Genomic DNA, 22315 nt, shown 5'->3' on the forward strand with positions numbered 1-22315 from the left:
AAGATATTTTGTATACAAATCCCCCTAGACTTCCTACTTGCTGATACTCTTCAAATAAAAATATTTTTAAAAAAATAATAAAAAAAAAAAAAAAGTACAATTGCCAGGTGACTAAAAGCACTCAGCATCAGCAGCCGCTGCAGCTTTCCAAGAGACTTAAAATGTTTAAAATTTCTAAAATAACTAGTGATTTACACGGTCTTTGTAAGGGTTTGTGAATGATACTTAGACATTCCAGCTTGCAGTTTCTGGCTAATGTATTTTCTGTGACAGAAAGAAAATCCTTTTAATCTCCATTTTCTTGAAAGCAAATCTGTTCTCTGGATGAGGGGTTAGGTTCAGGCTTTTGGAAACTATCATACTATCATCACTAGTTGCTTTACTTGACAGAAAACTGTTTTTATTTTGACCATACTGAACAGTTAGCGTGACAAATAGATAATTTCTCTAAGTATACATTCAGTGCTCCTTAGCTATTTTCTCCTTGACTAGTATGAAAACTCCAAGAATAATTTCTCAAGTGTTCTGATCAAGGTTAAGGAAAATGAACAGATACCACCTCTATGTTCCACCTAAAGTGATGTGTAAAGTATGAAAAAAAAGTTTTCTGAAAAATACAGAATGGCTAAACAAGTCCAAATTTTTCTGAAAAATACAGAATGGCTAAACCTTTTCCTTTCAAAACCAGAAACATGCATTTATATTAATAGCAGAAGGCACATTTGATTTCGACTTAGAGGACTGGATCTCTCAGAAACTCTTACATTTTTCCTCAAGATCATCTTCTGAGTGTCCTCTGCTGTACTTCATCATCATTTCATTATGAAGAAATGTGAGTTGGGTGCATTATCCTAGAAGGATGTGACCTACATCATAATATAGCCTCTGTGTTTACTGCATCATCCCTGCATTAAACTATTCTTAGGCTCCTTGTCTTCTCCTTCAAAACTTTCATATAATTCCTGCTTTTTCACAACTCTTCACTTGTTTTAACATCCACCCCCTTCCTACTGCTTCTGCACATCATCTTCAGTCACTTGACAGATCTCTCTTTCCTGCTCCTAAGCGCATCTTCAAGCGGGCTCCTGTGCTAAGCCCTTGCTATTCCCAGCACTCGAGTACTAATGGAACAACACAGCCACCCGCCCCAGCCCCTCCAGCCCTTGTTATTTTACAGAGGTGCATTCCCTACTCACTTGCTGCATATGCGTAAAACTGACTGGGATCACATATGCTTTGTGCTGTTGGAGTTATCTTACTGATTACTAATTAAGACCCCAAATGGCCCCACTCAAAGTCTACTGCAGGATCTGATCCCTCAGTTTTAGTCTGGTGAGAAAAATATTTCTTTCCTGCTCATTTTATTTAACAGCTGTCTGATTTCTGTCATATTTTCTCCACAACCTATTGCACAATAGGAAGTTCATGTACCCAGAAGGCTATGTTACATATGTAACACGCATATGTTACACACAGCTAACAAGGAAAAGGCCAAAGGCCAATTCTGACCTTCCTCGAATGCTGAGTTTCCCCCCTCCAGCCACCATTAACCTGATGATGCCAATAACCCTCAGATACTGGGAGACAGAGGAACAGGTTTAGTACAACTGCTCTAACAATGTGCAAAATTTAAGTAGCTGGCTAGCAGCTTACTAATGACTAACTTTGTTTCTCATTAAGTCCATGCATGCAAATACTGCAAAATGCCCAAAGTTGGCATACTAGCAAGCATCTTCAAACATTCAAATAAGGGTGAACTATGATAACAGCCATACCTCTCTTGCCATCTTCCATGACAACCACTTTCCAGCCCTAGCATCACAGGGTTCCACTTTTTCTTATCTCAATTTTCATATCCAGTGGCTTTGGATGACCACACACTTTATGTGGATACAGATACTCTTGGACTGCACCCTTCTAAACTCTGCAGACAAGATTGAGGTCACCTATTTTAGGCACATATGCAGGACTTTGCAATGCCAATAAATCAGGTGTTGGGAACCAGCAGGATATTAGGCTCCTTGACTGCAAGAAACAATGAGGACAGCACCTCCAAAAAGTGAATTACTGTGATTAACATATCTGACTCTCTCCTCGGTGAGCAATTTGTAGATCTGCAGTCAATGGTAGTGAGAAAAAGTGAGCACAGGACCATGCCTGAATTTTCCCCTCTTTGCCAAGTGGATGACTGTATTTAAATTTCATCATGTGTTTTGTTCTTCAACAACACTGTTAATTTCCTAAATATACTGGTGATTGCCTTGCCAAACGAAACATCTGTTATTCCTCCACTCATTTTAGAAAGAGGTTATTGCCTTGTCTCTTCTTTCTTGTTCCTGAAAAGGTCCTTACTGCTTTTGATTCTCTCTACTAAGCTTTCAAAATTTCTCTTCCCACCTCCAGCAGTTACTCCCCTCACTAACCACCATCCCTCTGCCTTAATGGATAAGGCACTACAAATTGAGATTGGTAAGGATGAACAGAAGAAGAAGAAGTAGTCAGGAGGGCAACATCCACATAGGAGTTTTAGAGTGCATTCCACTCCTGATTTATACTGGGTTTTAAAAGTTTAATGAGTTATTCCACAGTTCCTTTTAGACATTAATTGTTTAGATTCCTAATCACAACTCTTACTGCAGGGTGAAGGAGGATGTTACTCTCTGAGGCTTCTATGAGTGCTGCTCTGTGCAGAAACCAGGAGAGGGCAATGGAAGAGCTGAGTAAATGCTGTCACTTGTGCTGCTTCTGCTCCCCCAGAGTCTGTATTCCAGCCCGCAGGAAGAACTATGCTGTGAGGTGCTGTCTTTTTAACCTGCAGGCTTCGATGTAATTTTTTCATTACTAACTACAGAAAGTCTGGGCTAATCCATAAAGCATTATATGCCACTGAAATAAGTGAAATCCCTATAGATATTTTAAATGCCTTCCACTCCATTTCATTCTTATTCAAGATAAACTCACTAGGGACTAGCCTGTGAATGGATGTTCTTTATATGGAGTTTGTTACTGACTATACTGAACACAGCTGACCAAATTATGGATTTGTGTTCGTTAGCAATTTCAAAGTGCATACACAAACTTTCATCCTTGATCTGAACTGCTCCATTTTGACACAACAGAGGCATTTTACACCATTATTGAAAAGTTTTTATTTCAAACCAACAGAAACTTCTGAGGCAGTTCAAGTAGCTAATGATGCATTTCTCACAGAAGAAATGTTGTGTAAAAACAGTCATCTACCTGCAGCTCACCTTAGCCTACTACTTTTCTATTTTTACTCTTCCTTTAAAAAACAAAAGCATACAACTGAAAATAGTCATCAGATTTATTTAAAATCTAATATCTAATTAGAATATCTGTCAAAGTTTCCCAGAAATGTATTATCTGAAAATACCAGAGACAGCTTTAAAAATTAATTTTAAACCTCTGAATGGTATCTAATTAGAATATTAGGAGGTTTCTGTACCAGGACACAAGATACATCTGCTAGTTCGAGCTATACTTATGCTGTAATCATAAACTTGGCAGACAGAATCCAAATGAATATGAGTTAGGGACTCTCACCCTTAATCTTGTAGTGGAGATTTCAGCCTTCAGAATGTCAGGGTCATACTTTGTGCTTGATGAAGAGCCTGAAAACACTTTTTCAAAAAAGATAAAAAAGACAAATATTTAAGTACCTTAAAATCACTAATTAGTCCCTTTCTTGATGAATTCACATTGAGCAAAAACCTAGAATGTGCACAAAAATATGTAATACTTTAAAAGCTAGCCTTTTATAGAGTAGTCATCATTGCAGCATGGCAATAATTACTGAATAATCAAAATTTCCCCTTTTTACCCCTACCACTATATAGTATCTCTCCTCATTTGCTTATCCCAGGATCCTGAAGTAGAACCTCGTTCTCCCTGACTTTCTATTCCTTGTTTTCTGTTCCTATTCTTCTAGCTGAGCCATCTTGCAATCACTTTCTTCCTGAAAGTTATAATTTCTAAGGAGATCTCAGGAAAGCAGATTTATTCAGAAGTCTCAGAGATCTTGCACTCAGTTCTTCCACAGATGTACATGCTCCTTTCATACACTATCTACTTCTAGGAGAGGTGCTTGGTCAATAACAGGCCTCTGACTGTGCTTTACCAGATGCTGATTCCCTGCCCAAGACAACAACTTCTGTCTCTACTGGGCCCCTGGTCACAGCATACAGGCTACAAAATTACTGTCTGCTCTTCCTATACATCAGCAACACATTTCCTTCTTGGTCTATTGCAGACACCTGTCAGCACAGAAGGGTCACTACAGCAGGCAGCCAGGAAGGCAAGAGATCCTATTCACTTTGACCCTAGATTTGGCAGAGTTTTGTCTCAACAGACTGCATGACAAAATAGATTTCAGAGCCAAGTGCTCTAAATCATGGCTCAAAGGAGGCCAATTGTATCAGAGAGAAGAGCAGAATATCTTTATCTTAAATAAATAAATAATGTAGGGATGCTAACTCTAAAAAAGCCAGAGTACAAGGTGTTCCTAGCAAACCTTGAAAACTTATCCTAAAGAGAAACAAGGCAAGAGATAAAGAAATTACATTGTATTCTCTACGGTACTTACAGCTTGTACGAGAACTTGATTTTTCTTTGTAGGCGCCACTCAACTGTACATACTCATCCAGTGCCAGTGCTAGTCTCTGTTCTTTCACCTGGTACAGCTCCTTCTGCGTACTGAGAGCATCCTGAGCTATGGTAAGATAATCTTTTAACATTCTCTCTTGTTCTTGCCGCCATTGTTTCCTGGGATCTTCTATTTGTGTTGTTTCTTTACAGGAGAAAAATAAATGATTTAAAGAGACCTCTGTTGAAACCCATTGACAACTAAAATTGCTTCTTTCTCTGTAATTCACAGTTAGAGTAGTCTAAACCATAGTTTGCCTTTGGTTACTAAGCAGATGTATCACTTCCTCTGCCACAACAGTGCGTGTAAGAAACAGAATTCAAGGGATCAGTTGCAAAACTAGAAATTAGAGTAAAATAGGCAAATGCTTATACAGATCATCCCCATGTTGCCAACCTTGAATTAGCAACATCCTAAAACTCAAAAAGAAAATACTTTTTACATCAGAGTATTTGGAAGCAACAGTATCAACAGTGTCTTTCAATGAAATCTTAAAACAATGCATTTCTGAACAGAAACTAAAAACAGTCTTAGCTATTACATTTTTTCAACTCCCTTCCTTCCCACTTCATTATTTTTTACAGCCATATGTTATTCATGTTTTTAGTGGTTATCTCTCTCCTTTCACTCTATAAAAACAATTTTATCTTTCCCCCTGTAACTGAACTAATAGATCATTAACTCTACAGCTCACCTCGCCTATCCCTATGTCTGCGAGACATCTGATCCAACACACAACTGTCTTTATGGCCAATAGACAGAGAGGGCTGCCCTCAGAGGGTACTTCTGCCTGTCAAAGACAGGTGTCCAAGATATTTGGGACCAAACTGCTTTTTTGAGGTGTCTCCTCCTTTTCATCGACTACTCAGGTAATAAAAATGAGTAGGCTGGAACAGGCCTTTAATTTACAAATGGCTTCAGGTAACATTTTAACTTCAGCAGCCACACAGAACACCGACTTGCATAGGATACATAGACAAGAGGATCAGACATAACAGAATGGTGTATAAAATCAATCTAACTAAAGATTTTAAGATTTTCTTTTTAATGTAAACATAAAAAGAGGACTATATATGGTTGAATGTTCAAACTTATCAATATTTCCTGACTTAGTTCAGCACTTTTTGAAGCTGTACAATGAATACTCTTCCTTTAAAACTGTACTAAAAATATTCTTGTAAGACATAGCCATGAAAAGTCTGAAATCTAAATGCAAATGTGCACCACTCAGGCTCCTAAGTTACATACTGTAAATCTGCATAGATCTACAGAGATAAAAAGTAACATTCAGTACCAAAATATTTAAGTGCAAAGTATTCACTTCAGAATTTTTCTGCAAAAGTAGGAGGCATGTTTATTTTCTGGGTTAGATGTCTGCCACTTTAGTCCTCTGAATTGCTTTACTGTGGGAACCAATGCAGGGGGGAAAAAATGGGAACAAGTGGCTGAAATGTGGAGAGAAAAAAGAACTGCAGCCGAACCAATGTAATTGCTCTAAACTGTAGCTGAAGTGCACTCTTGGGAGAAGGCACTCTTTCAACTCCATGTAAGGAAACAGATTTTGTAACAGCAAAACCTGATAGGGACAGGTTCTGGTTAATAACAATTTCTAGTAGTGACTAACTACCATTTTTTCAAAAGATTTTTCTTTTGTTAATACCACATAAACAAAAAGACATGCAAAGAAAAAGCAGAATCCCATAAAACGAACCCCATAAATCCTAAACTGACAATCTCTATGGAACTCTTGATGCTTTTAAAAACAATTAAATACATAAACACCCTCCCTCCACCATTTACAATTGTGACATTCCTACTTGGGAAAGGCATTTCTTAGATGTACAAAATGAATGCATAGAGAGTATAACCTACACAAACCCAAGTGTGGTGCACAAAAGATTAAACCAGAAAAGCTTTATACACAGTTGGTTTTCCAATAACCCCAAAAGGAACACTCTCTCAAAAAAACTAACTATAGCTACAGCCACACATACACATATATCCATGGTTATAGCCACCTGCTCTTTTACACAAAGATATTGGGCACACAAAGAAGCCAATCAATACCTTTTCTCTCCTAAATGGTCAACACATGTTCCTATCTGTGCCCCCTTATTGTTGTTGTGCTTTAACACACTGCACATTCACAGTTATTTACACAAGATAAGAAGTGCTGGTTTCCAGATTTGTCCTTTTTTGTGAAGCAGGATGAAGAGCATGAAGCAGGATTCTCATGGGTCAATGATCAAATACGATAAACGCAGTTATGGTGGTTTTTTAGATGAATGTAATGACGTGATTGTGTTTTAAGAGTGCAACCAGCAGACACCAAATAATCTTACAAGATTGGAAGGTCTCATCTTCGAGCATGTTGTAGGTAATTGCTTTGTAGGTTTTAAGTGAGGATTGCTCAACATGCAGCCCAAAGACCAAATGTAGCCTGCAGAGCTCTAAAACGTGGCCTACAGATGCCCTGTCCTTGTGACTGAAAGAGAAGGACAAAGCTGATCAACAGCAGATTATTTTGTATTGCTGACAAATACAATCAAACATTTCCTTTTTGCCTCTCCAAGCTGCAAGTATAAAACAATACTAGGATTATATGAGCTAGCATCTTTTATACTGATAGTCATAAATGAGTTAAAGGTGACCCTGCATTTCAAAAAATTGCACACTGTAATTTCAGCATTCCAACGTTTCAGTATTTGCCTGTGTAGGTACACAGGTCAAATTTGACTGGTCAAATTACTCTCAGTCAATTCTATCTGCACATATTTATTCTGGAACAAATGCTTAGTTGTGAAAATACATCACCATGGAAAAAGCAAAGCGGTATGGAATGACTATCCTAGAATTGTTACTCAACTTTCACCAAACACAGAAAACTCTGAAGAATTTTACTCTGTATACCTCTTAAGTATTATGAATTAAAAAACCCAAAAAAGCATATCACTTGTCTGGCAAGTTGTTTATATATATATACAAATGTATACATATTTCTAGAAACATGTGCTTGTATAGCAGCACATATGTTTGTTCATCTATACTTTTCAGTTATCTCAATTTTCACCAGTAGGTTTACCCCACAGAGGACAAAAAGCCCAAAGACAGAACTATGGATGATATTTCTGGTTGTATAGCACTACATTTTGAAATGTAGCACTTGAAAGTATGTTCTTTTGAGCATACTCTTTTGAGCTCTTCCAAGAGCCAATAATTTTTTTTAAAGCAGTGTTCTTTCAAAAACAAATATTTATTCTTCTCAGAATAAAGTCTCAAAAAGATAAGGATTTTTTTTCCTTGGACAAGAATGTTTCAAGCACCTGCTGTTAAGGTCAAACTTGTACACACAAGAATGTTATTGGGATAGTTACATACAAGTAATTGAGGGAAAAGTTTCCTGAACATTTGAAAATGAGCTGTGAAGCCTTTCATGCTTAAACCACAGTGAGATTTAAACCACAAAGAACACCCAAATTTTTTATTCCCCTTATTATTCAACAGCTAATGTAAAATAAAGTAGGGAGAACTCATTTCTTTTTTAAGGCAGATAAATACTCCCACTGGTGACTGCAACAGGATGCCTTATAACCTTGTCTGCAGCAGATACAAATCATGCAGCAGATTGCCAGCTAGACAGATGGGGAGATGTTATTTCTGCTCCTCAGGTGAGGAGTAAGCACTGGTAGTGAACACTAGACAGAGCTGTAGAGTTGCATCTGTTCTAGAAGTCCAAAACTGGACTTCAACAGTGCAAAATGAACAAACCATCTTCCCTTGGCAGGTCCTCTCTAACATTTTCTGCATAAACTTAGGTATGAACTCAAGGAATCGACTTCAAATGGATCTTTAAACAAGCAGGAGTTGTACATCAGGCTCTATGAAGACCACCACTTAGATGAAAAAAAATTGTATATATCAACTTCCTCTGTCCAATCACAATGGAAAAATAATGAGCCATAGTAACAGAATGAAGAGGGTGGCAGTGCACGTAATACTCAGGTTACTTATTCCTAATTTGACTTGGGTTTAGCATCGTGTAAGAAAAGCAAAATTACTCAATTCTATTAAGATAGTTTAAAACCAATTAATTTAACTTGAAACAAATTACTGTAAATGCACAGTTAATAAATGTATTAAAAAACCCCAATACAAAACCAATTTATTTCCTCCTATTTTAAAAGAACTGAGTGACTACTCACACTGGGGGGAAATTCTGTGGTCTCGCCCAGCGGAACTGCACAAATGGCAGGATGGCACTCTCCACCCAAGGACGTTCCTGTCACTGAAATGATCACAGCCCTGTAACATAGAAGAGGAAGCTGTGCTGGCTTTAATCACACTGCTGTTCATGAAATGCACTCTTCCTGGATCACTGCCAGCCAAGTTTGATGCACTTAAACTCAGCAAAGAAAAAATCTGGCCAGAACAATAATTCCAAATCAAAATGTCAGGACTGACTTTATGCCTTGGAAGTTTTGTTTGTTCTTTTGGCAAGAACATGCTTCAAGGGCAGCAATGTTATGCACGCTCTGTGTAATTATACCTAGGATATATATTATACGTGGGATACAGGTGATAGGCAGGCATGCCAATTTTTAAAAAATGAGATATTTTCACGTTACCTTCCTGTCTACTATCAAGAAGTTCTGCCAAATTGTTGCAGTCTACTTAAACAGAAGGAAACTATTACTTTATCAGCAGAAGATCTTATTTCCCTAAAATACATGGAATTATAATCCCACTAGTAAATCCCACTGGGAAGGGAACAGCTCCCCGACGCCCCACTGCTAGACATAAGAGAACTGGACATTTTACTCCAGGATTAACAATATGTGGAAGCAATAGTTTTCCAGCATCTCCCCTTGCCAAACAAAATAATAGCATCGACTGGCTCTAGAACAACCCACATGTAAATTGTGTTCAGTCAGACACAGTTGCATTCAGGCAACACAGTTAGAGAACAAATACTCTCAAGAGGTCCCACTAAAAAAACAAGTCAGATATGCTAGATTGCTACTTGAGGAGGACACATACACAGCAAGAGAAGACAAAATAATGACATACTTTTCATTCTGAAGGGAGAACTCTCATCTGTTTAAACACATGCCCATATTATTTCAGTTTGTAACTGCTGCAGAATCACCATCTCAGACGAGAGGCTATCCCAAGGGAAACTAGCTGACCTGGCAAGAAATGAGGACCAGAGACCCAAGATCTGTAGGAAGGAGAACAGGGGAGAGTCGCATGCCACAGCTGGAGCTGTGTAATAGCTCTTTTTGTTAGTGATGGTTTTTACCACGTCACCTCAAACCCACAGTCCCCTACATCAGACATTCACATGTTCTCTTTACACAGTCTGGTACTCAGTCAATCCAGCACAGCCTATCTGATGTACTAAGCCCACCTAAACACTGACTGGCTCCAGAAGATAAAATTAAGGCAGATACATTGTGTTCTAGCAGGTTAGGTGTGTTGTGACATGCCATCAAAGGTCCAATGAGCCAGTACAAAGTAGGAAGAACAACAAAGCTGGGGAAAGACCTTTTTTGCTGGCAACAGCAAGCCTACTTACAGATCCAGTAATCCACTGGATTCTTAAATATGGATGTCCTCATCAATACTGTGTACCTTCTCCCTCATTTAGTGACTTACAGGAATATTCCCAAACTTGGAAACCTAGCTAACAGACAAGAGACAACAAAACTGCAGTGGCTGAGCCCTGAAAACAGGGTAGTTCTGACTGGTGCAGAACTACTGCTCCATGTCATGGTTGAGCTCGATACTCTGTGTCAAGGTGGCAATTTCTCTGTCTGAAACAATAAATGATGAAAAGATAACTCCACTACACCTGACATCTCTGGTTATCTCGCATAATAATTTTAGGACTACCCCTTCCAGCCAAAGGAACCCCACCTTCAAGAGTTGTGCAGACCTCAAACCCCCAAACCAACAGCTGACTACATTCAGGATCCCTCATCACTAGAACTTCTCCTGAACCTAGCTGCTGAAGAAAGCGCGCAAGCTAAATCCAGATTGGTTTTTCAACAGTTCTCAATACCTTTGCTTTAGCAGGATTACATCCTGTTTCATGGAGGTGGTTTGAGAAAGAGATACCTTGAAAGCATCCTACTGCATGCTGAGGGCAAGCTCCTGGTAAAGAGCTGCAGGCAAGCCAAACTAGGGCCAGGCACAGCAAAGGAGGATCAAGATTTCAATGGTAACCTGCACAAAAATGTCTCAAGACAGCACAACCAGGAACAGGACAACATAAAACCAGGAACAACCCTTTGACATAAAATATCAGAAGAGGAAAAATCTTGGATACCAACTACCGCAGGAGTTAGCTAAGTGGTGGGTGATGAAAGCAATTTTATCAACATTACGTAATCACTATGGATATGTTTATTCTACAAGTATATCCCACATTACTTGATAAACAAACTGGCTTTCAATTCTCCAGTACTTTTGCCTGCAATCAAACAAAACTACACTTAGGAAAAGAAAGTGCAAATATTACTTCATTATACTTCAACGGGCATAACAAACCTTGCAGGCAACTGGGATGCAAGTCTAAATGTTTAGCAAAGGAGCAAATGCACTAGCACTAGTTTCAGGGAGAATAACCAAGTGTTACTAGACTGTCTTAAGAAATGTATTTTATTGTTTACATAGCAAATGTTTCCTGAATTTTTTTTTTCTTCCTTATTTCTTTTTTCCCCCCGCTTTTTGAAATACTTGCAATTCAAACTCAAACAACAATAAAAGCAATTTGTACTCAAAAATTTGTGGAAGGTTTCACAAGTAAATATTGCATCATTTCACATTGACATTTTTGTTCAATGGGTACATAAAAATAAAGAATTGCACATTACGGAGACAGCAGTTTCAGTAAGACCATGCAAGCCAAAAAGATGACATACTAAAAATGATGTAACGCATTGCTGGATACTCAAAGAAAATCACATTCTATCACATAATTAAATGGAATATGGGTTCTAAAGAGAGACATGGATGAAAACTATGTTATTTAGAGTATCTTCAAAAGTGACCTCTCTACAGTTTGTTTCCTGCCATCAAACTTTCACAGAAAAAGTGACCCCTCTCTTCCAAACACCTTCTTCACTTTTCCGTAAAATAATTCTGTGCTTGAATTTGAGCAATGAGAGAAAATGAGAACTTTTTCCAGCTATACTGTCTGAGCACATTTCAAAAAAAGATTCAAAGATTCTTACTATTGGTTTCATCTAGATATAGGGCAGCATATGCTTATATATTTCAGTCAAATGCAGTAGAAATTCTGAGGATTTTGTTCTACATTATCAAGCAAGTAGATAATGTTCTACTGCTAAGGCTAGCAGAACAAAGACATAAGAAAAAGATGCAAGTATGATCTTTACATAAAAGACAGCAGGTAAAATCATCTTTAATCCAGAGCCTTCATTACTTGAGCCCTCCTTCTGTAGCCAGCATGCACCAGATTACTCTAATCCCTTCCTACAGCCAGAATGCAGACAAAATATCTACAAAAAAGATTCAAGAGTAAGACACATTGCACTTTGGTTTCTCCCACATGTGTTTGCTGACAAGTAAAGAGTCTTCACAATTGACTGCATGTGACCACTTGCTTAGAAGATGGTGGTAGGTCATGGGAACAAACACGGCACATTTGTGATGATACACCATTTGACTCCCTCAAGCTATTGGTAATTGTAGACTCGTGGTGGGATTTTCAGATTCTTCCCCTTCTGAAAATCAATCTGGCCTACTTTCATAGTTGCAGATGTACTAGACTCCAGGCTGGAGCAGTCTACACACAAAAATCCTTGTGTTAGACAAACCAGTTGCACAAGCATAAACTAGCATGAAAGCCTTCAAGATTGCAAAAAGAAATAGAACTCTTGTAGTTAAAATATGATGCTGTAAGTGTGAAGCAGTGTACATAAATAGCTAGCCAATTTTTTTTAAAAAAAGAAATAGCTTAGCTTCACCTTCTTTTTTTTTTTTTTTTTTGGCACTACTGACTCAATTTTCCTTTTCTTTGTGGATGAAACAGTGATAGAAGGGTGTTTCTGGGAAAGATACACTCATGCTTCCAAAAGGGGCAATTAAAACTAAGTAGGGAGGAGCTGCATTTTGAAGAAAAGTGCTGGGTGGAGGGCAGGGAGAAGAATCATCATATTGAATACAAAGTACAGAATGGCAAAAAGAAAGTGATGTGATGGTCTGAAATTGTACCGGGCTGCGAAAAACTATTCCTTCCTACCATTTCAAACACTGTCATTCGTTTCCATTCTGCTACCTTTGCCACTAAACATTACTAACAGTAGAGTACTTGTTTTATGAGTTAACTAGATCAATGCAATGAAGAAAACAACCATTTGCCTTGTTACTCCTGACACTTATCTGAGAAGATAAGAATTGAAAGTAAAGGGGGTAAGTTATTTAGGAACAGATAGGGTGCTCAAGGCAAGGCAGAATTTGTCCCAGTCTGGGATTCCCTTAGATTACGCATGTCAAACCAGAAGCAGAAGTTTCCCTTTCTTTCTACCATTACAACCACAGCTGTTCATCTAAATGCATACCGTAGATTGATCCAGATCAGAAAACCTGAGCAGCTGGGGGAAGGGAGAGGAGGTGGAAAACAATTCACACCTCAGGAAGCAGAGCACTTCCCTGTTGTCCATGTTTATTGCATATCCTCATGCAGACACAATGTGGGGACAGGAGCCAGAGCAAGCAATGACTGTGCTACTTTAGCTGTCATCACCCCCAAGAAGTGCACCTGGAAATCACAGCCTCACAGTCAAACCTGTTTCCTGGCAAGCCTGCACAGGGCACGGAATAGATGAAAATTCAAGGGTGTAATCTCAAAATGCTTTTAACCACTGCTACGATGAAAAGTAGCTGCTCTCCATCTCTTCCACCTGACTGTTCATTCATATCCCCAGGTCACCTTCCCTTTCTTGCTTGCATAAATAGAGGTGTCGAAAGGAGAACAAACAGCAACTTTTTTTTCCCCCCATACCAGATTAGTTTCAACTTGAATCAGCTCCCTGATCTGATTCACTGTCTGGCCATGCAAATGTTCATGGCAGTATAAGCAAAAACATTGCAGGTACAGAACAAAAGGCCAGAGGTAGCAATAGAGCAGGACCAATTCTTTCGAAGATTACATCAGCTTAAAGGTGTTTGGAAATCCAAGCTCTAAGAACATAAATGTTCGCATCTCAGACACTTAATGCTTGATGTGGAAAATCCTACAGAAGAATTGGAAAACATTTGAAAGTGATGACTTCGCCTGCAGATACTTGAATAAAGGGGAGCAATAGTTACATGTTATTTTTAATATTGCCTGAGTTCCTAACCATGTTGTTTAGCACAATTAGTAAATGTTAGCAAATTACCTGAAGTAGATGAACACATGAGAACAGGTATGCAGTAATGATTGTAAGAGTCAGCAGCATAAGTTATATAATCTTTGAACTCTCCCAAACTACAGTAATAAGGATCCTGCACAAAACAAACTCCTAAGGCCCTGCTCACCAAATAATATCCCTTCAGTCATCCTCTAACAAAGGGTGCTACTAAAGCACAGGGTAAGCATTTAAGTTCTTACAGTATTAGCTACCCACATCATATGCATGTTCTGCCTTGCCAGATGGCCTGTAATCTGGTCTCCCTTGAAGCTGAAAGCATCACATTAAAACTCCTAATTGGGCTAATATATTCATAAAATAATGACCTCAGTCAGTGCTTCTCAAAGTGGGTTACATTATCCAAAAAGATCATGAGAAAGCTCTAAGGCTGTTGAAAAATCCAAACTCTATTTGGGGGCAAAAAAAAAAAATATATATAGAAAACATAGAAATGTGAGATGATAATAACACTAAGTTATCCTTAAACATATTGACACCAAAAGAATCTGAGGGATTGTTCTATATTTGCAGACTGCTCACAGACAAGTCTTAACCCTCTGCTGAAGAGAAGAGCAGGCTTTTCTCAGGTTTGTGTGAGAGAAAGGAAAAAGATCAAGACAAATAATTACACAGATGAGGAAAATATTTTGAAAAAAAATGACTTTATAGAAACTTAGTAGTTTTTTGCGAGGTGCAGCCTAATATTGTTTTCTCTGAATTATTGGGAGTTTTGCCAATATGCACTGCAGTAAGTACCTATCTGATCATTAACAGAAACTCCATCCTTAACATTCACAACCCCAAATTTTTACAGAAAAGGAGGGAACAACCATGAGTAAGACCTTCTGAATTTACAGCCAATTGTACTAAGGTCAGCCTGCTCCTCATAGCTCATTGGGCTGGTTTGAGAAACATAACAAGTTTGGAGCCATCATAGTAAAATTGGTCCAAGTCCTGCAGGCAACCTGAAACTTCACAGCTGGATCACATGCAGCATTGTAGAGAGGCACACAGTAGGAACAACACTAGAAAATCAAATGAGAAAAAGGACAGATAACAGAGAAGCTGTTCAGAATAATTAATTATGGAATGCAAAAGGAGAGAATCTATGAGGCTTCCCTCAAACATTTTGCTGAAATAAATCCAGCCAGAAGGCAGTGAAGCATCATTAGTCACCTCTCCCTACCTAACACATGGGAGCAGATTTCTTCCCAAGGTGCTATCCCTCAAGCTGCCATTTATGAGTCCTGAAATTCTACTTTATCCAACCTGTTTTTCAAGCATCTATCTATTTGTTCTTCCTCCTAACAGTAGGTACGGTTTTTCTCCTTCATTTGGCTTCTTTGTCCAGTAGCAAAGAGAATTAACAAAGCTACTTTCAAAAGAGTACAAGAGTCTTCCTTGTTCTAACATAGCCACTGTCCTGACAGGGAATTTTAACAGTTCAAACCCAAAAAGCATACTCAACACATTTGACTTATTACAAAACTAATAAAGCACTAAGCAGACACTTAGCAAAAGAAAGAAACAAACAGAAAACCTGCTTTCTAGAAAGGCTTTTCTCTGCTAATTTCAAGTGACCTCCATACCAGAGATTTCCATAGCATCAAAACATTGCATGCACCCTAGTCAGATAAGTAGAAGTTATAATCTCCATATCTGGTGCACCAGACAAATTACCTACTTGTAAGATTCTTAGGCAGTTTACCACCCAACAGCTGGAGAGTACTCTCACCAAAACACTGGGCAAAATACAATGTACAAAACTGAAATATGCCACTTTACAAAATAAGTTTCACTGAAATTTTTACAAAGGAATACATATATTAATATAAGAGGAATCAAGTACACTACTGAACAAACAAGGGATGGAAACTATCTTTAAGTACACCAAAGTCCAAGGCACGCTCTTTTGTCATCCATCATAATGCATTAACATAACATAGAGAAACCCAGCTAATGACATTTGTCCCAGCCACAGAAGATGTGTACAGATGGATATACACAGCTCTTCGCAATTAAATGCTAGCATTAGTGTTTGCAGTATATTTACGATTTTCAAGAGACTCCCATGACAATGTTATCAAAGCCTCAACATCTTACATGTATGTGAAGCAAAATTTCAACCCATGAAAAGCTCCTAATATTCCAGAATTCACCTTCAATGCATAGGAATAACATTTAAGAGTAAAGAAAGGATATAAATTCTTTCTAAAAAAAAATCCAGCAACAAAGCTACAAGAGGTTTTTAGAACTGATTAAATATTTTGGACACACATGAAGTAAAAAGAGCACAATTATCAGAGCACTGATATGAAAGCACTCTCAAAACACCCAGAAATGCAACTGGCCTCCCAAAATTTTACAGGTTTATGTTCTAGAATTGTGGCCAAAGCAGCTCTTAGAGACAAGTTTAAGCTGATAACAGCATTTAGAGTCAGAAGAAAACCCTTTACTTTCTTCAACTTTTGAATTCAGTCAAGGATGCTTGTATTTTTAAAAGTTCATGAATGTCTAACACTAAGATCAGAGGACTCTCATTGCAAAGCAAGGCTGTAAGTGCACAAATGAGGTTATTGGGTGGGATTCAGTTCAATATTAGGTGTCTATCTGCAAGTGCTCAACAAGCACGGCTGATATCTAATGTCCCACTCTAGTTATCAGAGTTCTAGTCCAATCCAACCAAAGGAGGTTAAATCACCTCATCTGCAAAGCAGACACCCAACCAGTCAGCTGCCTCACATTTTACGTTACACTTGCTGTACTGACTAGAGAGCTGTTGACTGCAAAAGTGGCTTAGACAAGGCAGGGTGGATTCACTTGCCCATACATTTGAGATGCCATTCAGAAGGCCACTAGTCTCTTACTGTCCATGCCATATTTACAGACCTTGTGCAGTAGCCTCTGCTAACTTTAAGCATCTGAAATGCTGTAGATACCTTCTAATTTTTAGGTAAGTATATAGCACTGCTAGCACAGATGCAGGTACCTAGATTCAGGTGTTGATCTCAAATAGAATCTTTGCTATTGTGCTGTTCAAGGCTATTTCTGAGAAAATAGAAAAACATATCAATATGGAGTAATAAATGTATAAAGAGAAAATAGAAATGCTTTCAGGAATATATTCATTTCAGTAGGTCTAAATAGCACTGTACTTCACATTTTGCTAGTTTTACGTGGTTTAGACATAATTACCATGCAATTAAAATATACATAGAAACAGATGCAGCCATTTTGTACCAGCAGATTTTCTTGTAAGCATTTTAAAGCCAATAATTTTATACCAAAGGGCAAATCTTCCCCAGCATTTTGATTCTAATAAAGAATTCTGAGTCTAATCAAGATGAGTCTTTTATAATCAATATGGCAAACCAAAGAATACTTACGGTTTATGTGATCAATATAGTATACACCAATCTGAGGATCATACGCAGCTTCCCATCCCCATGGCAATTCATCCCCAACACAATCCGCAAATGACAAGGGCTTTGTTAACCTACAACAAGGAAACAATTCAATGATATAGCTTTTCTCTGTTCCACACATGTTTGTTATTTGTGTTAATTCATATTATGACAGATGCTAAAGAAACATAGCAGGAAGAAAGGAGAGCAAGTTGGTTTTTTCCTCTTAAAGTAGAACATATTATTGCAAACATTCTTCAGTACAGGAACTCAAGTGAGAAATCCACTGCAACATCCTTCACATTTGACAGCTTAAAATTAAACAACAACCAACTGCTTTAAAAAAAAGAAATCGTCTATATTCCTATTTATCACCAGGAAAACTGGACCCTTCAACCTTGAGTTGGTGAAGAGAGCACAAGATTTCAAGATCACTGTTTCTAATGACCAAACAGGAAAGTCAGAAAAGAGAATACAACTACCCAAGGTGCAGCTAGCAGCACTTATCAATCCACACGCTTGAATAAAACAAGCAGCAGTGTGCACAGAGTAGACATTTTACAAGTAACATGTAATGGGCCTTAGATGTTCACACGGTGCTTTTCTAGGAGGACAGACTATTAAAGTTTTTCACTTTAATAGTAGAGCACCTATTTGTTACAAGAACTAGATTAATAAAAATAATACATGGGCTCTTTTCCAACTGAGGCTGAGCAAAGCTTTACGTGATCATCTTTCTGCCCTTTTCTTAAAAAAGAAATTAGTATTGAGTTTCCTGTTGATATATCCACAGATAAACACAGTCTCTAACACACTGATATATTTAATAGGAAGAACAAGAGATTTAAGATTTTATTGTTGCCATAGTGACAATAAGAGTAAGTAGATATCTAGAGTTCAAAAAAAAATCCTCAGAGTGAGATGATGAAGAGTAGTGTGTGGGACACACAAGCAGCACTTTGCTCACTGCTGATTAAGTTTTATCACCTAAGACTGTTTTTTCATCTCACCATTAAAATTCTATACAAATAAAAACCTAATTAATACATGCTTTTCTGTGTTTCAGGATTTTTTCTTTATTAGTTCCTGACCAAAAAAACCAGGTTTATTGACATTTTTGTGAGGAAAGAAAGAGAATAGTACATTTTACCTTTTACAAACTGAATTGGATTTTGCGTATGAAACACCAGACAGAAAGTACTTTACAAAAATAGTGCATTCTTTATGCAGCTGAAAAACCAGAAATTTAAGCACAAATTTGACTTAGAAATCATTGCCCCACTATTATCTTTATTATTATTACCATCATCAACGGATATGATCTACCAATTATTTGAGTAGGACAGTATTCCTCCAAGCTAGGGTTGCAGAAATCACAGAGAAAAAAGCTCTTAGGATTCAAAACGTTTTGAATATTGATTCTTTTTCAATTTATATTTTTTAAATGGCAAGCATGAATCCACTTCCTCATATTTCTCCAAAGTTTACATCATAATCCTATGAAGGTTACTAACACTTTATTTGAGGTTCTGAACAAATTTGCAAGTATAAGACAAATTTGCTAACTTATTGCCACTTATAAACTGCTATGTTAAACCACTAAACACACCAAAAACTATTATGAAATATAGGTGAAATTACCAATGTGGAATTACATTTGGATCACTAGGATTCAAAAATACAGATTATGAGTAGCACAAGTAGGCTGCCAACTCGCCAGTGATTTCCAGGGACAGAGGAGGTCTGCAGCAAGCCAAGCCTATCCTCTCACACTGCTAACCTGCATTTTTAAATCCAGACACTGGCACAGATCAGGCTGAGTCAGGCTGCTCCAAGGACTTTCCAGAAACCCCAGCTCTGACCTGCCACCCTGCTCCTCCTCTCTGGGCAGCAGAAGCAGTGCTGCCATGGCCAGAATCCAACTGTGCAGCTCAGCAGGCCAACAGCTGGCCTGCAGGCTGCAGCTCCCCAGCACTGCCATACCAAACACACCTGCCCAAATGCTGCCTACTTATAATTACCAGCACCACTTCAAAGACCACTGTTTTGTTGGAAATAGTAATTGCTAGAGAGAAAGGGATGGCTCTTAGGGAAGCAGGAGAAGCCTTTTAAATCCAGGATAAACACAAGCACAGTTTCAGGTGGGCAGCATGCAGCAGAGTGAACACAGGGCATCCATGTCAAAGAGTTCCCGGGCCACTACTGCTCAGAGGAAGCATCAGTCATGTAAAAGCTTTGGTGAGTCTGGTTAGTCATGGGAACAAGACAGGCCAACTACAAGGGCACACCTACCTGTGAAGAAAGTCCTGTCTCAAATTTGATTGCAAATGTAGATGTTCATGAAACAAACTGAATAAAAATTAAAGTTCAGTGTCATCCTTAGCCTTAACATTATAATATTAACTCAAAACTCAATTAATGTAGTTCAAGTAGAAAAAAATATTTGAAATGCCATATAGCAACAGAGGAATCAGAACATAAACTCATATAAACACAGCCAGATGGTTTTTAACAAACATTCAATATTTTCACCAAAGTTACACACCAGAGCTAGGAACAGTCATGACATGTGATTTTTAGATCACCTCTACAGGAGGGATGTAAGCCCAGTTCTACCCTGACTTTTCACCTGCTCTCTACACCAATTTTATTTTTAATCAAATACTCGCTTCTTACTATTAATAGCACATTCTCTAGGTTAGACTGCAGTTGACTGTGATCATGCAAATGTTCTGTCCAGGTGTTCTCACCCATCTGAAACCAGATACCATAGGAATGAATAACAGCCATTCTCTCATCCCAGACACTCCGTAAACTAAAGAGACACTAAAAAACTGTGGAAAAGTACTTGAATGACCCACACTGGACCTTAAACAAAATGACAAGAAGAGGGAGACAGAGGTCCAAAAAGACAGGCAGTACAGGACAAATTGTTTTATGAATCCTGCTCTGCTGGATCGTGCTTGGACATCACATCCTTAAGATCTGAACTATGTCAGAACTGTTCCAGAGTAGATTTTTAAACCTGAGAAGGTTTGTACATAATAAGATCGCAATTACTTAAGAGGGTAACATTCCCATGACTCCCTTTTTTGTTCCGGAGTCTTTTAATAGCACACAATTATTGAGCCTGATGTGTCATTTTACAATTGAACAGCAATCAGCACAATGTGCTACCTGACTGCTTATGGCCCTCAGAACTGTCTCAACATAACCACTATTTACTTGCAAAATACATATGACAAATGGATAAAATTAACACAATATGAAGCAAGAGAAAATTTGCAAGACAAAAGTTGAAAGCAGAGAGTTACGAGATGTAATTGGATAGGAAGTAATATCTAGGAACAAGGACTGAAGGAATCTTGTCTGTGTGAAGATCATTATCTGCAACATAGTAACCTATGACAGATGGACTGCCATTACATTCATTAACTGTGAACCAAGAAAAATGAGGTTTATTGCACCATAATAAAGGATTAAGTGCTGCATCTCTTGGGCACTGATATTCTGAGGTAGTTCATAAAACTGTTTCAGATTGCAGCCATACATCTACATGTTCCTAAAAGAATGCCAATACTCTAAAAAGGATGACTTCAAAGTCCATATTTAGTATCCAATGAAGTTCAATTAGTTAAAGAAAGGCTTGGATTTTTTTTAATGCATATCATTAAGCTCAAGTATTCACACCTAGGGGCACCTTTTTTTTTTAACCTTACTGAACAAGAGGCAGGTGTGCGTAAGGAGAAGTGGCTATTTTAAGGAAAACCAGGAAGCATTCTGCAATTCCATTATGTAAACAATGCATGATTATGTCAATCACTTCACAGGTGCTCGGGGAGACCTAGGAGACAAATAAAATTTACAAATTGAAATGCTGTATTATCACATTAAATCCAAATTTTTATTTAAAGTTTTCAAAATACAGAGTTAGCTAGCTCTTAAATGCAGGTTCTGCAATGATATATGTGCTATCATTAACAGTTGTTCTTGCATCTACAGCCATTCCTGTAAGAATAACTCTGTATATGGATCTAATGTTAATAATGAATCACAGAACCACAGCATATTCTGAGTTGGAAGGGACCCAACAAGGATTATTGATCCAACTCTTAAGTGATTGGCCCACATGGGGACAGAACCCACAACTTGGTGCTACCAGCACCATGCTCTAAAAACGTGAGGCTGAAGATATGGCAAATGGAAGTGTAACTACAGACTGATGGATTGTCAGTGCAGAAATACTGCTTCATTTGGACAACTTTCTTATTTGATGTAAACCATAATTTGAGGTCCCCAGATCACAGAAATATATAGAAGACAGGCTTCTTTCCAAGATCAGGGTCCACAAAAAAAGAGGAATTTATTACATATACTAGTAAAACTATCTTTCTGTCAAGATACAGACAGCCCATGATATTTCACATTTCTGTGATCTGGGAGTATCAAGAGGCATGTTCTTAAAAATGGGTACGCACATATATGTATATATATACACACACTACTTTGAACACACTGTTCTATGCAAGAGAAACGCTGCATTCTGCTGCATCCCTTCTCTGACTCCTTCTTTCTCCAAAATCCATTCAGGATTAAATAAACTGTAATACTGAAACATAAGTTATCCATATTATGATTAGTACTCTACTTTATCAACAGAAAACTCTGGACTTTGGTCTTCAACCTCTTCTAACCTCAGCTGACACCAGCATCACTGATCTCATTAGCATACTTCTGATTTTATGCACACTTCAAAGGACTGTGTGAGCACAGCTATCGACATGATTTGCTTATATAGATTAATTTGCATCAATTGCATCAATGATTTA

The 22315-nt window shown here is 38.0% G+C and overlaps 1 protein-coding gene across 2 annotated transcripts in view; it reads right to left on the reverse strand.

Annotated features, from left to right (window-relative positions):
- The window catches only part of WWC2 (WW and C2 domain containing 2), a 95563-nt gene that overhangs the window by 42170 nt on the left and 31078 nt on the right, over positions 1-22315 (reverse strand). The window contains exons 1-4 of one of the 2 annotated variants that reach the window (XM_032109916.1): positions 17469-17556; positions 8866-8965; positions 4604-4807; positions 3565-3641 (exon numbers count right to left, since the gene is read on the reverse strand). In XM_032109916.1, coding sequence (XP_031965807.1) covers positions 3565-3641; positions 4604-4754 — 228 coding nt within the window. In that variant the 5' untranslated portion in view covers positions 4755-4807; positions 8866-8965; positions 17469-17556. Of the gene's footprint in view, positions 1-3564; positions 3642-4603; positions 4808-8865; positions 8966-17468; positions 17579-22315 lie in introns of those variants that run through there. The other variant, XM_032109915.1, reaches the window with a different exon arrangement.

Source organism: Corvus moneduloides, chromosome 5 (genome assembly GCF_009650955.1).
Source record: "Corvus moneduloides isolate bCorMon1 chromosome 5, bCorMon1.pri, whole genome shotgun sequence".
NCBI lineage: Eukaryota > Metazoa > Chordata > Aves > Passeriformes > Corvidae > Corvus > Corvus moneduloides.